We start from the raw sequence: 18,766 nt of genomic DNA on the forward strand, positions 1-18,766 counted from the left end.
TCAGAGTTCAGCTTCTCCCTTAACACACAGACAGGCTATGGAAGGATGTGCTGGCAGCCATGCGCTACTGTGGAAGCTAAGAACAAAAACATGAGAGGGACCTTCAGCACGTGGGAGATGAAGTTCTACTGTAAATGATCCTTAAAAGGAAGAATAAACTAATTATAAAGAAAAAAAAAACACGCTGATTTTTTTCTTTTTATTAGAGGAGCAACCAGTTCAGTAAGTTCCTACCCACTGCATAAGATGAGAAAAATATGAACCAAGACTGAAGGTGAAGCTAAGAAAGAGAAAACAAAAACATGCTAAATACAAGTTTTGCTAAGAATATACCCTAGATAACTGACTCAGGACTTTTCAAGTCTGTCAGCCTAAAGTACTAAGGCAATAAACATCTATCCTCTAAATCATCGTTCCCCAAATACATGATGGACAAAAAATGGTGGAGTATTCCATTTATGCCTTCTTGAGTTGGAGTAACAGCTGCAAGCTTTTCACAACTCTTAAGCTGAGGCTGCCAAGAAACAATATGACTTGATTTAATGAACTGATCATGGTTAAGGAATTTTGCCTTAGAGGACAGGCACTTTAATCCATGAATCTATCAAAAAAAGGCAAAAAACTGAATTTTTTTTTTTTTTTTTCTATCCATAGGCATAGCTGTCAGGACAATACTGGCAAGGTGAAAAATAATGAATGATTACAAAGAATCACAGAACAGTTCACGTTGGAAAAGACCTCTGGAGGCCATCTGGTCCAACCCTCTTCTCTTGCAGAGCCACCTTGAGCGGGTTGCTCAGGACCATGTTCAGGTGGCTTTTGAAGACCTCCAGGGAGGGAGACTGCGCAACCTGTGCAAGTGCTCCATCGCCTGCGTAGTAAAGAAGTGCTTCCTGATGTTCAGAGGAAACCTCCCATGTTTCAGTTTGTGCCCATTGCCTCTTGTCCTGGCACTGGGCACCACTGAAAAGAGCCTGGCTCCATCCTCCTTGCACCCTCCCTTATCAATATATATATTGATAATAACCCACCCTGAGCCTTGCCTACTCTAGGCTAAAGATTTTCAGCTCTCTCAGCTTTTCTTTCAATGTGAGATGCTCCAGTCCCTTAAATCATCTTCACAGCCATATGTTGGGCTCTCTCCAGCCTGTCCATGTCTCTTTTGTACTGAGGAGCCTGGGACTGGATGCAGTACTCCAGGTGGGGCCTCCTCTGTGCTGAGAAGAGCAGAAAGATCACCTCTCTCAGTCTCTGGCAATACTTTGCCTAATGCAGCCCAGGAAACCATCGGCCTTCTTTTTTAGCAAAGGCACACTGTTGGCTCATGGTCAAATTGGTGTCCACTGGGACTCCCAGGTCCTTTTCTGCCAGTCTGCTTTCCAGCTGGGTGGCCTCCAACAAGAACGGGTACCTGGGGTTGTTCCTCCTCAGGTGGAGGACTTTGCATTTCTCCTTACTGAACTCCATGAGGTTCCTTTCAGACCATTTCTCCACCTTGTCACGGACCTGCTACAAAAAAAAATATTTGCTTCTCCTCCTTGAAAGACTGATAAACAGCCAGAAGCCTCACTATGTGAAAAGGATACTGGTGTCCTTGTATTCAGAAAGACAACTGCACATAAAGTTAAATACAGAGTTTCCATCCAGAGTCAGTGAATACATACTGTGGCAACTTTATGAACAGCACATTAAACTATAACAACCCACGCTGGAAAACAAATCGTTTACCTGTAGCAAAACATGCTTCTCCCCCTCACTGACAATACCCAAACTTTTTAGTGCCACTGACGACAATGGATTAATAAGATTGGATTCAAACAATTTAGACAACACAGCTTTAGAAACGGGTACTTTGTGCTTTCACATCCATACTGTGTTTATCTTTATGTGAAGAAGGAAAACAGTCATCACAGTTTCAAAGAGCTCACAAATTTTCCACATCAGGGAAATAAAACTTCATAGGCAGTCTCTAATCATTCCTGAAGCCTCTGAAAAACCTACTACGATTATTACAAACAGCAGGTGAGCTAGGACAGCTCTCACATTCAGAATGCAGAGCGAGGAAGACAGCTGCAAAGTGAACCTCGGCTGAAAGACTCAAACTCTTCAGCTCTCAATATGCTGCATGAGACACAAATTCACCATCTGATGCTTACAGCATGAGATTTTCTGGTGACGGATTTTGTGGAACCACCGCTATTTTTGCATCTATAGAACTGTTACATACATGTAGAACACAAGAAAGCCAAAGAAAAGACGAAGATTTTAATTCTTTCAAAGTTTTCATTGGTTTAGGCAGGACAAAGGATCCATGGTAACTGTAGATTACTTGGCCCATAAAAACAACCCAGTTTACTCTGAGCCCAAAAGAGAACTTCGTTAGTGCAATATTAGGTAGGAAATGTAGTGAATATATAGCACCCTGCAGGTGAGCAGGATGGAACATCACTTTAACTTCCTTCAAGCCTCTCAGCAGTCGGCACACAACTTTATCCACAAATTTGAAAGTCTCAAAACAGGCACAACTCAGGAGAATTTTTTTTCCAGACCAGAAGATTTCAGTGGTAGAGCATCCCATATTTCAGGTAGACTTTGCCTCTTCAACCATCCATTAAATTTTAGTCTCAGGTGTTCTTCTCTTAACATAAATCTTTGACTGAATCAACAGAAGAGTTCACAGACCTCACCAACAGATACCAGCAATGATCTTTCTTTACTCAAAAGCAACAGACCGATCACATCTCCAGTGTAAGCATAACCATGAATGCTCACTCAGCAGTTACACGTCTGATGAAGAGTATCTTCCTTTCAAAATAACAGATGGCTCAGTTTCATTATCAGGAGAATTTACATACCATGCCAAGATTTAAGGGGAACAAGAGAGACAAGACAGTCAAAAGAAATTCCACAAAACCCAGCCACGTCAAAGTTAAACTCCAAGAGCTGGAAAGTGTCATTTCCTTTAAGGAAAGCATGTATGAAGAAACAAATAATGATACTACATTTTCCACATCTTTTTGCTTCCTTTCACCCTGAAAGGAAACTGAAAGGAAAGAATACGTCCTACCTCACATGCTGTCCAAGACAAGTAGAAGGGGCTGAAATGAACTTTCATAAATATTTAAAATGTCAAAAGGTTGTCTGGCTAACAGGTTTAACATCAGTACAAATAAATAAATAATAATAAATAATAATAATAATAATAATAATAATAATAATAATAATAATAATAAAAACTTGAAGGGAAAACCCACTGGTCTTTCATTTTATATGGGTGCTGGGGTTTTGTTCTCTTGAGAAATTGAAGGAATTTAGAAGTATAGACAGCATATCCTCATTTCTACGAGCTATTATTCCATTACCTAAACAAAGACTGAAATTAAAGTTTGGCTTCATCGAGGAATGAGGCTTTGTCAGTTTGAAAGTTATTTTTACTCTTAAGCAAGCTTCATGTTTGTAACAGGTTACAGAAGAGATGCACACAAACAGTAGCTAAATATGAACTGTTATTAAATCTCTTAAGAGAAAGGCCTACTGTAAAAAAAAAAAAAAAAAAAAAAAAGATGTTTAAACTTCTAGGTAAAATCTAATACATTGCATTTTCCCCTCCCAGGCAAAGTTAAAATCCAGAAATCTTTTCACAAGGCAATAAAGAAGGTACAGTTTCAGTATAAAAGCATTCTAGTAAAGCATCATCAAGTTTTCTATTAGGGAACCTTCTAAAAAATCATACTGAGGCTCAAAAAATCATATTCAGAAGCAACTAGCTAGACATTCTGATTCCAGAAACTCCTCTCAGCTGTGAACTGTCTTCGAATTTCAGCCCATAGCATTTTGACTACCATCTCCCAGAGGCAATGTCTCCCCAGAGCCTGGAGACATCCTCCACTGCCTGATTTCCAAGATCATCTTGTGCCACTGATCTCACAGGGAGTAGAGAAAGACCAGCTCACTCCACATACACAAGTCAGATTAACTCAGACAGAACTTGTTTCACTTCTCTTTTTAAAACCAATTTCACTACTTAACTCTGAAAGTATTGAAGATGGAATAATTATCAAAGTTCATATTAGCAAACCAGACAGTTAAGCTCTTGATTGCAAAGGCAGTTGCTGTCTTATTTTTTATTATGTTTATTATGTTTTTACAAAAAACCCTTCCTAGTGTATCAAGACTGCCTGAATCTTCTGAAATGCAGAACACTGAAGGAGACATACACCTAAAGATTTTGTAAATGATTAAAGGAGAGAAGGATATAATTGCCCATGAAAGACATGGTACAGTCAGTCCAATCAGGAAGATCAAATAAATGATCTTCCTTTCATGAGTGACTGACCTAATCATCAGAGCCCAGGATCTAACAGTGTTATCAGATTTCAATTATCCAGACATATTTCAGAAAAGAAATATACAACACAGACTCTTCCCAAAATCGCTAAAATGTGCTAGAAAATAAGAATTGATACTGAGATGGAAAAAGCAGACAGTGATGATCTCCATTCCACTCTTAAAGCATGGGATACAAGTTAATAATGCCAGGGTTATGGGTAAGATTTATTAACTTAAACAACTGTGGCTGTGAAACAATGGTGTACTTGATCTCGGGAACACAAGAGGAAAAAAAAAAAAATCAGGAAAAAAAATACTTGAAACCCTCTTCAAACAACGTTAAAGTACAAAGATGGAAGATTTACAAAATGGAAGTCATGTCAAGGTTCCTAAGTAAGAAAAAAAAAACAAAAACACACAAATAAAAACAATTATAAAAGTTCCTAGGGATCAAAGTGTGAAAAAGCAAAACACTAAGCAAGATGCACCTGTGAAGGGAAGCCAAGGATTAGGTGAAATCTTATCACATTATAAACGCAACAATAGATATTATCAATAGATTTTGATATGAGAAAATGGTGGTTTTGTTTTGTTTTTGTCTTTTTTTGTAGTAGCTTTCACTGAAAAGGGCAACTAAATTAGATTATTAGAACACCAAATAGTAAAATGTTATGTGAAAATGGGGCAGGACATCATCTTCAGATAAAGGAGAACCCTTGAGAGAATGCATGGGCAATTTAGACATTTATCACTAATCATCAGTTTATAATACTGAAAGAAAACAAAACAAATTCACAATGAAAAGATGTTATGTTTTGGAATTTGTGAAACACAGGTGAAGTAAATATAATTTTTTACATGTATATATATAAGGTTTATGCAGAATCTGTTTCAAAAAGGAGAATCAAAAAGCAGTCACTAACACCTGTTTCTGGAATAAATCATCAAGCAACTGATAAACACTCAGAACAAAGCAAGAATAGTAACAGTTGGTGTGGATTTTTTTAGTAAAAAAACATGTCAAGTCAACATAAAATTTTCTTTATGAGAGCGTAACAGGTTTTTTGACTACAGAAAAACAGTAAACATTGTTATAATGGCAGTTTCACATAATGCTCTCATATACAAATGCAGGAAGCATGATAGAGGACCTTTCTTCAACATAGGTACCAAGCCATTTAGAAAAACATGCTCTAAAAGTACTCATGATTGAATGACAATGAAAAACCATAAATCAGTGGTTCCTTATCAGACTGAAACAACATACTAAACATGGTATCTTACACATAAGTCATCTACCGGACTTCAGTAAGGTCTTTGACACAGTCCCACACAACATCCTGATATTCAAGTTGGAAAGATATGCATTTGAAGGGTGGACCATTCAGTAGGTAAGGAATTGACCTGAAGGCCACACCCAGAAAGTGGTCGTCAAGGGCTCGATGTCCAGGTGGAGGCCAGTGATGAGTGGTGTCCCTCAGGTGTCTCTCCTGGGACCGATACTCTTTAATATCTTCATCAACGACATAGACAGTGGGATTGAGTGCACCCTCAGCAGATTTGCAGATGACACCAAGCTGTGTGGTGCAGTTGATACGACAGAAGGAAGGGATGATATCCAAAGGGACCTAGACAAGCTTGATAATTGGGCCCACATGAACCAAATGAGGTCCAATGAGTCCAACTGCAAGGTGCTGCACCTGGATCAGAGCAATCCCAGGCAGGAGGACAGGATGGGAGAGGAAGTCATTGAGAGCATCCCTGCAGAGAAGGACTTGGGGGGTTCTGGTGGAAAAACATCTCAACATGAACCAGCAGTATGCACTTTCAGCCCAGAAGGCCAACTGCTTCCTGGGCTGCATCAACAGAGGAGTGGCCAGCAGGGCAAGGGATTGTCCCCCTCTGCTCTGCCCTCACGAGACCCCACGTGGAGTGCTGTGTCCAGGGCTGGGGTCCCAGCACAAGAAGGATGTGGGGCTGTTAGAGCGGGTCCAGAGGAGGGCCACAAAGATGAAAGGGCTGGAGCACCTCTGCTATGAAGAAAGACAGAGAGCTGGGGTAGTTCAGCCTGGATAAGAAAATGCCATAGGGAGACCTCATTTCAGCCTTTCAGTACTTAAAGGGGTCTTCTAAAAAAGACAGAAAGTGACTTTTTACAAGGGCAGATACTGACAGGACAAGGGGAAACAGTTTTAAGCTAAAAGAGGGAAGATTTAGATTAGAAGTTAAGAGGAAATTCTTCAGAGGGTGGTGAGCCATAGGGACAGGTTGCCCAGAGAGGCTGTGGATGCCCCATCCTTGGAGGTGTTAAAGGCCAGGTTGGATGGGGTCCTGGCCAACCTGATAACTTGATAAAATTTCCACAGAAAAGAACTTTGTATGTCCCACCATTGTGACCCATTCATGTAGCCTAAGTGTAACCACAAAGGAAGAGACACTACAACACAAAGCAATACTTTCACTCTACTTATAGATGGCAATAAAACCTCAGCTGACCATGATATCCAACACCCTTGAAGAGCACACTACATTTCAAGAAAGATGAGGGCCATCTGGAAAGAGTCCAAAACATTGCTGAGTATGATCAGAGATACAGAGTAATTAACTGTGAGTGAAAGAATGAAAAAAGCGGAATTGTCTAGGAACTAGGAAAAAGGAAGCAGAGATGGGGGATCTAGCAAATCTGCAATTGCATTCAAGTGCGCTATACAGAGAAAGAAAACGGCAAAAGTAGTAAAGAGGTTGAATTGTAGTAAGAAAGCTCCATTTAGACACTAACGTAAACAAAATCATATTAAGCTAATGAGGTACTGGAACAAACTGTCAGGAATGATCATGGAGCTTAAGAAAAATCTCTCAAAATTTACTTGCAGGTAGAGGGGAACTGAGACATGCAACCAGTTCCAGGCTTCTCATTTACTGACTCCTTTTATCTACCTTTATTAACACAGTTGTTTAAAACAAACAAGCTTGCTCTTCTCCAAAATAGTGTTTTTTTTTATAGTCTTTAATTAAAAGCTTTCCTGAATCCTACAATATCAGGCTCACAATTTTATCACATCAGAATAAATATTCATAGTATCCACAGTCTATCCACATTAACAGAGACAGCATACATATAACCCTTTAGCCGTTCCGAGCTTTCTCTCTCACATGTATTATAGTTATGCTTTCAACACATTAGGCCTAAATTCTAATTTTAAGCATGTTTAAAGTGGTAAAGTCATATTACATATATATATAAGACCCTAATGTTTCCCAGGTTATAGAGTAAGATTTTGTATAACATACAGTAATATTTGTACATCTGCCATTATTCCATATGATACTCACTTATTTTGAAGGTTGAAATATATATTCTAAATATGTATTAAATTCTCTAGCTAAATCCCATTGCAACTGGTGTAACTGCCCTACTACTTCAGGTTTTTGGAAAAACAGGAAGCTGTACACTAAAGACTCCAGTACCTAGGTACAAGAAATGGTGCAGCCAACATGAAAGCTGTTTTGTCTTTTGCTACTGCAACATAGAAATAGCCAGAAATGATTTCAGAAACTTACCGCTTTCCAAGCAGACTCTCCGACAGATCTTGTTCAAAAGAAGTTCTTGACGTAATCGAAAAACTTCAGCTTCTAGTACTTCAACTTTCGATTTCCAGCCAAAATCTTGTTCAGATACAATTTTGGCTAGGTGCTCAGTGTATTCTTTGCAGCTTTTCCCTTGTGGTTTTGAGTGGATAATTGCAAAAGCCAGAGCCAGTTTTGATATTTTCAAGTACCAGACTTGATTTTCTCTTCTGCCTTTGTCTTCTATTACATTAGGAAAAAACAAAACAAAACAAACAAAAAATAACATCACCATGACTTTATCAAAGCAAATTATGCATACTCTTTTTTTGGCTTTGAAAACTGTTCAACAGTGAGACCAATTATTTTATTTCTAGTGCATTCCTAAAATCAATCAAAGAGAAGAACCATAAACAGTTGTCCACAATGTGAGAATAAAACATACATACATGAGCTGCGTCCCAGCTATAACAATAAAACTCAGTGTTTGAGAATAATTATGTAAATTAACAAGCACTTCAAATAGGCTTATTCTGGCAAAATGTTAAATGTAAACGTTGTCTCCACTAAAACAAAAATGAAAACATTAAGAATCCTAAAAAACAAACCAAACTACTAAAAACCTAACAGCACGAGTGAAGAATGGGGCTATACTAGCTTAAACCCAACACATACTATTTTTTGATAGTGTACCAAAAAGACACAATTCTCAGGAAAATAAAAAGTAAACAACTGAGTATGTTGGTAGTTTCCAGCTTTGGACACCTGGTAATGCTGCACTTCTGGTCCTAAATCTACATTATATCTCAGGCCTGCAGAAAGTCTTTGCTGAGAAGTACTGTTACAAAAAGCAGACTAAAGCTGGAATAAAGGTGTCTTTTCTTTTCTATTCTTGCCATCAACATCCATAAATTTAATCTCCTCCCTTCAAAGTAAGAATATACATCTTCACTCATAACTCACACAACTTCACTTATAAGTAAGGCTTTTCGCAGCAGTCAAGTAAGCTTTGAAACAAGAACTTATAATATATGCATGAACACAGGCAAGTGTAATTTTGTAAGTGTAAAATGACTGCATTGACAAAAAACACATCCTGAAGTTTTCTAATTTTATGGATTATAGGAGCAAACAAATGAAAAGTAAAGAGGAGACTGAGGTGAAAACAAAATATGGCTACAAGAGAACAGCAGACAAGAAAAAGAACTTCAAAGTGACGTAAGTGATAAGTGGCTAGTAAGACAAACAAGGACATTTTTATAAGCTCTTTTACAAACAGCAAGGATGAGGCAAACGGAATTACTGGGGTCAGAGAAAGAAAAGGCTTATCTAGATGATTATGTTATGGGCAATAGCACAGGACTTCGGAACAAAAAGGGAAAAAAATAAATGAAAAATAGCCTGGATTTTACTTGATATCTAACTAGCAACATTATTATTATTATTTTTTTTTTTCCTAATTCTGCACTGTTTTCATTCAGTATTTCATGCCATGTTTACTTAAAAAAACAAAACAAAACAAAAAACCATTATTTCCAGAAGAAAAAAAAGCCTTCTTATGCTTTCATCCTGGCATTAACACAAAAATTATCCATAATACTATTTTTTTTCCTCTCATTTTGCACAATTATTAGGTAACAAGTACTATAATAAATTGTGTCAAATAACTGTGAAAAATAGTAATAGCACAGGTTTCAGTAAGGAACTTTCTATCACCCTTTCACCAGATCCTCTGATACCATGAAGCTGATTTCTTCCTTTGGTTCTCCTCAGCTTCGGACAGTAAGGCATATAACACCATTCATTTATTTATCCAGCACATGCACTTAGAGAAAAGTTGCCTTTCAAACATTTCCTTTACCTATCCTATAAAAATCACAAAAAATTCCTGTGCATTCCTTGCATGTTATCCATTCAGATACACCGGTCACATTTTGAAGTGTGAGCAGAGGATAAGACCACAAGGATTCCTGAGGATCTACCACAGCCATTCTCTAAATTATTTTCCTCCACTTGAAACACGACATTCCTGCTCTGACAGTGCAAAAAACAATTAGTCTAAGCCACCAGGGCACTGATAAAGATTAATGAAAGAGTAAGCCCTTAGAAACTGCACAATACTATCTATACCCACTGCCTAAAGCAGTCGAACATTAAATAAATGATACTTCATATATATTTTCTTCCTTGTAAAATCTATTTCACTCAACTTCTCCATTCATAGCTAGGAACTCCATTGAAAAACTGCAGGTTAATTCCCTCAGCCCCAAAGAATCAACATCTCTGTGGAACAACTTTAAGACACCCTTTCGCCTTATATATCAAAGGAAATGTTTTGCAAATGCAGAACCACACAAGCAACTGAGCTGTCAAAGCTGTGACTAAAATGAAATACATTGGACCACACAGAAAATAAATAAATAAAAAAAAAAACCAGTAACAATTGGGGATCCAGCATTTTTGGCTCTGAACCTGAAACGATGTGCTCCCCAGATTATCTCATCTTCTTAAATAGAAGTTTCATGTAGGTATCACTCAAACTGTATGTCAAGCTCCATTCTCGCTAAGTTCCCATGCAGAGCAGAGCCAAAAACTCAGGCAGCCAGAAACTCTTCTTACAAATTGCTTTCATTTCTGGTTTATCATTTTGATATCTCCAGAGACTTCTTTGCAAAAGCTTTCTGATTCACCTCCTTTAAAAAAAAAAAAATATACACGCTCACTTTCCACTCTATAAGATGTACGAGCCAGTACGAGCATTTTCCCATAAATTACATTCTGGAAAGCTGTAGAAGGATAAATATTCCGGTATGGGTCAGGAGACGATATTTAATTTCAGCTCTTTGTGACTGTTTATGTACCTTTTATCATTAGAGAATCACCATCAACGCCTTCTTTTCATGCAGATTATTTCTACTCACGCAACAGACAAAGAGCCAAAGTCTGCTGTTTGACCACTGATACTTCATCACCATGCGCTTCACGTGTCTCAGCCCGTAACTCTGCACTGGCAAAGGAAGTAAATAAATCCACATAGCCTCTAAAAATCCACTATTGACAGAACATGTCTACGTTACTTGAAGTAAAACTCAAGAATTCTGGAAGTTCTCTCTGACTATCCCAAGTTTTCAGCCTTTGTAATTGAAATATCCAATGATTCACAGTCAAGAAAAAAGTGCCCTCCCTCACACCCCCCAATAACTAGACAAGTATTATAAGCAACTGGAGTGGGAATAGTTGAGACTGAATTTCTGCAGCTCAAGAAAGAGTATGAAATGCTGCTTTAGTAAGATTTTTCCCTACTTAGGGCATTATTGAGTCACTTTTTTTCCTTTTTAGAAGGCACTACTATATTTTGATCAGAGCATAACACTTAGTGCACATATTAATTATACAACCCAGACACAGATAAGCAAAAGGCTCTTTCACTCTCACCACACTGAAATGTTACTTACTAAAGGCAATATATGACTAATAAAACACATAAACCATGCTAGTTTTGCTTCAAAACACTGAGCAGCATTCCACCTTAATAGTTTGGACATAGAGTTAAGCCTTTTCCTCTTTAACATCTTCAATATACCCACTTCTACAGTAGGAGTATCTTATACTGAATGAGCTTAATGATGTGCTCTTACTCAGAAAAAAAGAATTGCTTCTTTTGTGGAAAAAATCCCTGTAAAGATGTTGTTAAAAAAAAAAAAAAAAAAAAAGCAGTACTGATTACAAAGTTGGTCTTCCTTAGGAATAGGACACATTAGAAACAATTTTTGGAGAAAGAATTCTGCTGGAATCTCAAAATCTCATTTTAAATCAGGTAATTTATGAGAAATGATGATATACCTGCATGCATTTCTGGAACCAATGTATTTCATACAGATTTTATTGGAAACACAGCTTGTTTACCTTCTTCCTATTACTCTCCCATCACCATCTCTCTCTTCTTTTCCTTTTTTATGATTGTGGAAACAGAAGGCTCCGGAAGAAAAAGCAGCAGCTGTAAGAATGGATTCAAGTTTTCCACAACTCCCTAAACAGAAAGCCACTCTCTCACTAACCACTGCAAAAATATCCTAGAAAATAACTCAGTGGTTGATGCTGTTAGATACGGGGGTCCTTGCCAATCGTGCATTAGCAAAAAGTGCAGAGCAATCTGTTGCTCTTGGGAAGTGCTGCACCGAAGACCACCAAATGCGAATGCACTCCACTAAAAGCATATTGGCAGCTACAGAGTTGTATCAATGCTATTTTCGCTCATATCAGCATAAAAGTGACACCAGTGGGGTTAGGCAGAAAAAAAAAAAAAAAAAAGTTCAAAGCCAAACCAGAAATTTTCCTTGGTTGGGGATAACACAACGAGAGCAGAAAGAAGTCAGTCTAGCTGACTAGTGCCGAAATATATCTGATAGGAACCAGTAGGATGAGGAATTACCCAGCAAAACACAACTGGTACCCAAGTTACTCAGGGAGAATAGCTACTTACTAACAAAGCTCTATTTGTGTGTTCACTCAATGGTTAAAGAGGAAACCACTAACACCCAGCAAAGACACCCTGCTAGAAGTGGGAAGCAGTACCCCAACAACAGATATCAACTGATAAGTTTCCTGTGCAAAGCCTCGATCCACAGACTGATCCTGGAAGTGCAATCAGAAGATGGGATCAGCTAAAACTGCTGTCACACAGGACTGGGTCTCCAGTTTCTTGACCCAAATAAGGAACCCTTTCTCCAGCCCTCTAAACTCAACCCTGTTGAGGTCCCAGCTGAGAAATCCTCCAGCTGCTGAAATAATTCCAAAAGAAGTCATCAACCATCCTGTACAGCTCCGTGTTAGATAACAAGGGGAACTAAGAGGTAGTGTAAGATCCTTTGAGGACCTTAGATATAAACAGAAAAACAGAAATGGGCTAAATCTTACTACACGAATTCGCCAGTCCTTCTGTTGTGCAGCTGTATATGATACAGCATTTCATATTACACTATCAGCTACAGAAAGATACCTTTATGGCAAGTCTCACCTCAGTTTTAACACTGTCTGCTATACATGAAGAGGAAAGAATTCTCAAATAAATAAATAAATAAATAAATAAATAAAAACTATTTTCAGGTGATCACTGAAGTCTGCTTTCTTCCCATTTAGAAACTTCATGTATTTAGCACTACTTTAAGGTCAAAGATTTCCTATTATTGGTAAAAAAAAAATATATATATGTAATTTTTCATTAGTTAAAAAAACAACACAAAACACCTATTAAAGCCATGCAACTTGCACCTAAATTTAAATCATTCACTAAAATCATTTAAGTAGCTAGAGAGCATACTATCGTTTGCTTCAGATTTCTTTTGCATGCAAAATTAAAACAGCCTAATTTAAAAGTATCAACTCTGACCATGAATACCAGTACTTGAAAGAAATGCACATTCGCATGAATTGGAAACAGAGGCAGGAGCTCTGAAGCTCAGTAAAAGTCTGTTAGCAATTCAAGCATCCCTGCTCGTATCAGCTGGCTGCTGAACAGCACTACCACAAGTGGCTGTTTGTGCACCTCGCTAGTTAGTGGTCCCCACTTGCCTCCCTCTATGAAGGTCTCAAAAACTGGAAGTTGAGCTCTTGCACAAGACATGAAACAAAGAACTTCCAAAGCCTGCTACTGGCACAAAAGCATCCCTTCCACCCCAGCACTCTCTTGGCTGTTAGCAGATGTCTTTCTACCTCTTACCTTTTTCTTACTGTCTTTTTTCACCGTTAAATACACACAACAAAACAGTGCAGTTCAACCTCACCTCCTGAATGCATAGCTGTTGCTTTCTTTGCAGCACACAACACCAAATTAAGTCTCTAGAGTAATATATATGTAACATAAGAATATATATATATATTTTTTTTCTTATGGATGCTATATGGCTTTTTTTTTTTTTTCTTCTCCTCATGCAGAAATTGCAATAGCATCAACCACAGGCTGATAGGGATACCAATTTTCTATTGTTTGAATACTGTCCCGGGGAGCCTGTTCCAGGACCTGGCCACCCTCTCTGTGAAGAACTTTTTCCTGACATCCAGTCTGAACCTCAATTAACCCAGAAAGATCCTCTAACATCACCAAAATGATAACCCTGGGCCAAACCAGACGTACTCCATTCTCCCTCACCCAGTTCTGGGTTCCTCTACTGGGCACTGACCACAGAAAGTGCCTGCCAGACACAGAGGGATTAGCTAACTGGTTCACACAAGCAAATCCTCAGCTCAAGAGCTTTTAAGAAGTATTTTGGAAGTTATTTATGGATAAGAGACGTGAGTTTTAAATAATTAATCTTCCTGAACTCTACCTATAATTTTCTGACTGACCTTGGAGACATGGAAATTACAGGATGGGGGTGACGGGATGGAGAAGAGGGTTAAATGAGTGCTTTTATAAAAACATAGTTATACTGTGATTTAAAATAAGGCACCTCAAAATACAACCAAAACCTGAATTTGTTTGAAATAATTCAGTATTAGAGGAATACTAATGTCACAGGACTACACACCTTAGGCCTGATTCCTAAATTTGCCCATGGCTCCTATTCATGGCTAATAATGGAAGAAACTTCTTCAAATTCCATTGGCAAAACCTTACTGTTTACAGGACATTCATTTCTTATTCAGGACATCATCATCTAAGACTGAAAGCTTTAAAAATTAATACAGTAAGACGCAAAATAGACTATAACTCAATTAACTTCCAGGGCATCAAGGCATTAGTTCTCTTCACTTTTGAAATAGATGATACACATTAAAGGACTGGTCTGTCAATTTCACGCTGAAGATAAAGGTGAAAATATTGCCAGTATCTGTGTAACCTCATTGTGCGTTACATGACAGCAACCAAGACACTGACCTATTATAATGGCACACAAAATAGGTCACAAAATGATGCGAGTGCTCTAGCGGAACTGAGCTGAGCTGCAGACACATATGGCTATAACATTAAGCAACAATAAAATAAACTTGATTTAATTAGTATGCCAAACATAATACTGTCTTTTATGCATATAATAAATAATGATAATGGGACAGCTGCATAATCAAGATGAACTAAAGTATGCCTTGTGTTCCAATTAAGCAGCTTTTATTGTAAAAATGTATAAAATGCATATTAAACCAAAGCTGCTTGATGGTGTCATTTTTAAACAACATAATATACAAACATATGTAATGTAGATATAGTTACTGAGGGAAACATTCAATTTTACTACCATAATCTGAAACAATACCTCCAGCATATTCTTTTGTTGTTGTTGTTTATGGACTCAAGATGCTAAAGTGATACTGAAAATAATAAATATTTAAAAGATGTTATATCAAAAGCACAAGGAAACTTGATTAAAACGCACCATGAGATTTATTTCTTCAAACCATTTAACTCTTAAATCATTTTAGCTTCTAAAATGGAGTCATAAATTCTCCAAAATCAATTAAGAAGAACGATTTGAAAAATATGTTAGAGCTTTTTAACATTCACCACCTGTAAACATTGCCTAGCATTAAGAACATGAGCAAGCATAACCCCTTAGGATTTTGGTAAAACTTAAGAGGCAGGATTTATCTCCTCTTAACTACAGAAATCTACAGTGCAGAAGGCTACAGCTGAGTTAGCTGTCTAAACTTCCTTTAGAGATCAATGGTCAGAAACAGGGATTTCTAATAACACTTAGTCAAGTGATTTGTACATCTGCCTTATGATGACATTATTCATGGCCCAGAAATGCTTGTTTCCCTCTTTGGGCTACAAAGGGAGCTCAAATGACGGGATCAGATGCACATACACATATTGTGCACTGTGAGATGAGTGCATCACAGGCACCTAAAGCTCAGACCTGCAAAAAGTATTTAAATGTTTAGCTAACAAGAGAAATTATGCAGGGTTAAAATAAATACCTTTTAAAATAAGTTTGTAATTCTAGGTTTTCTGAACACCTCAGAAGGAATTAAGTTTTCTAGAAGAAAATCCAGAAATCATGGAAAAACTTTGAGAACCTTGTGAACATTTCAAGTGTTCATGCACAAAAAAACTTGGCATACAGATAAATGCCAAGTAAAACACGAGAGGCATCAAGTATCTAGAAGTCCAGAATTAAATAAACATAAAACAACTAGATTGGCCCTTCATAAAGTTGCTATGCATTAGTCTTAAGCAAGATCACATTAGGAAATTATACTTTATTTCCTCCCATTTTAAGATGTGTAAACTCCCATTTTTAGATACCAAAGAAGACTGCCTTCTGTAAATACATATAGTATATATAATGTGTGTGTGTATATATATATGCACACTTGTGGCTGAGAAGGCAGTTTATATATAATAGATATATTGCCATAACTGTATTACATGCTAAGATTAACTCTTTCAAGGTTTGAACTGTTTTGGCATTTTGGTTTCTGAACAGAATCAGCTGACTGTTGTTTTTTTCTTTTCCCCTTATATGCTGTTGCAGTGAAACAAACATAGAAGAATCCTAAGTCACTCAGAAGTTCAACCCTGTCAATCTTATTAAAGAAACATTACAAATTATTGGCAGCAAGGACAACTTATGCACTATAGGAGCCTTAAAGAGATAAAAGTATTCTACTTTTGTTCCATTGCCATCAGAATAGGTCAAGTAGAAAACCCTAATGTAAGCCTGAGATTTCTGATCATTTTAAATTATGTATATGTTCTCCCTTCAAGCTGAGAGTTCTTCCTTTTGCACTTTTTTCTCCACCAACATTTATTTTTTTTTGATTGTGGCTCTTACACCCAGTTATGTAGTGAACCTGACATACATTACAAGTATCACTACCATGCTTTTCTTTACTATTCTCAGCACTGAAGACGTGTGTATGGATGTAAATGGGTATTTATTCTACAAAGCCTGCTGCTCAGAACTTAAAGTATAACTGGGGTGGACATCTTTCTGCTCTTATTTTAGCATGGAATTTTTTCCCCTACAGAAACAAAACTGTAATTAGTTGGAAATTGAGAATATACTTTTCATTACTGCTTTACAAAATACACTGTGAAAGTCAGATCTTTAGTCGTTTACAAAAATTCATGTGTTGTTAATAGTATTTAGTCACATGAAGGATAAATTTACAGTTGACATTTTGGACTATGAATATATGTATCTTTACATAAAGATACATAAAGACTATCTTTAGTCTTTATATACTGCCAAGTTGCAACAAAAAAGTTGCTGTACCTCCAAGCTTTATCTACTGCATTAGTTTCTGAATTTAGAATTTCTGAGAAGAATTTTAAAAAGGCAATCATAAACGGTTTGGGAGATTATACAGGGATTATTTGGCTTCTTTCTACTTCCCACGTTAAAAAATATACTGAATAAAACATTACCATACTTTTCAATTTCACATTTCCAACCTTTATCTGAACAGTTCCATTCTCACAAGTTTTTTATATCTGCAAAATCAGTAGCTTTCAGTGAACAAGTAACTTGCAGGTAACTTAGCAGAAAGCTTGGCTTCCTCACACAAATTTTATACTGGCAGAATGAAAGATGAGTTTGTTCAAGAGAAGCCAAATGTTTTGTGAGACAAAGAGAAGAATAGCAGGCTACTAGGAATTTAGTACTCTAAAAAGCATACAGTATCTGATGAAGAACAAAGCTTTATATTTATTATAGATGATAACATTACAATAACTACAATTACATGCATAGTTCTTGAATATCGTTTTGTGAAGCACTGGAAGTTGTAAAAGATCGTTATAGTGAAAGTGACTTGCCAAGCATTCACAACCAAGTCTATAGGAAATAAATTACTTCTTACACTTCAGTTCTGTTCAATTACTACTTTATTCACAGCTCACCCTGAAGAGCCCCGTCCCAACAAGCCGAGCCATGGCAGCCCCTCACACAGCTTGCCCGGGACAAAATGGCTCCAGGTTCACCAGGCCCATGCAGGCAGCCGGTGCTCAACGAAGCACATGCTGAAACGAAGATGCCTGCTTCTGTCACTGGGTTCACTGGTGCACCAGATAATTACCAGATCTCCACCCAAAACATGATATTTACAAACACAATGTCTCCCCACACGGCAACAGCAGTGGCAGGCCACCCACTCACACCAACAAAATGGCGTCTGGGTGGGGGCATCTCCTCAGGCCGGTGCCCAGCACCTTCACCCAGCCACCCTTAGCATTTCCCTGGCCCTATGGAGAAGGCTTTCAGGAAGCCTCAACCCACCTGCAGCAGGACCCCTGCTTTGGGGGACACTCCGGAGCTCCATGGCAAGCCCTCACAGGCGGCACGCTCAGATCCACGCTGCCCCCTCACAGGTGGCAGCCCAGCCCCAGGGTTGAGGGGCTGCACTGGGGTAGGCAAGCTCCTGGCTCCAAGCCTGCCTGGGCCCTGCCAGGCCCTGGCTTAGGCTGAGGGAAAAACAAGGCTGGGGAAGCATGGAAGCCTTGTAGAAGATGGCCAAATTAACAACCACCTCCCTGGTTTCAGGCAGGGAGTCCCCCTGCATGAGGGAAGCAGGCATGCAAGGCCCTGAGAGGTGCAGAGGCAATGGCTTGGTTCACGGGCTGGAGCTGCTAGTCAATAAGGCTCTTAATTTTACTTTTCATGTTGGCTGTTGAGGTGGTGTTTTCATTTAGAGCTCATCATCATCACCTGTGTCTCATAAAATGGTCCTCCATGTTTTTATGCTGGTGGGTGCTTGGTGTCAAGCTGACATTAGTTTTATTGAGTAAGAAGGTCTCATGAACTTCTTGGTTAATTAGGTTCTCTTTTCTTGTTTGGATATCAATGATATCTTAAAAACTTTGAAACAGTATTTCTTTAACAGTACATCAGAGATGTATGCTCCCTTTTGGCTTATACACTGTGATCAA

General features: G+C 38.1%; 1 protein-coding gene across 1 annotated transcript in view; it reads right to left on the reverse strand.

The window, feature by feature from the left end:
* MEI4 (meiotic double-stranded break formation protein 4) overlaps positions 1-18,766 on the reverse strand; it is a gene marked incomplete at both ends in the record, with an annotated part of 153,364 nt that overhangs the window by 63,621 nt on the left and 70,977 nt on the right. The window contains one exon of the mRNA XM_084284460.1: positions 7,891-8,139. Within this exon, the coding sequence (XP_084140586.1) occupies positions 7,891-8,139 (249 nt within the window). The remainder of the gene's footprint in view (positions 1-7,890; positions 8,140-18,766) is intronic.

This window comes from Netta rufina (assembly GCF_964035555.1).
Source record: "Netta rufina genome assembly, chromosome: 3".
NCBI classification, from domain to species: domain Eukaryota; kingdom Metazoa; phylum Chordata; class Aves; order Anseriformes; family Anatidae; genus Netta; species Netta rufina.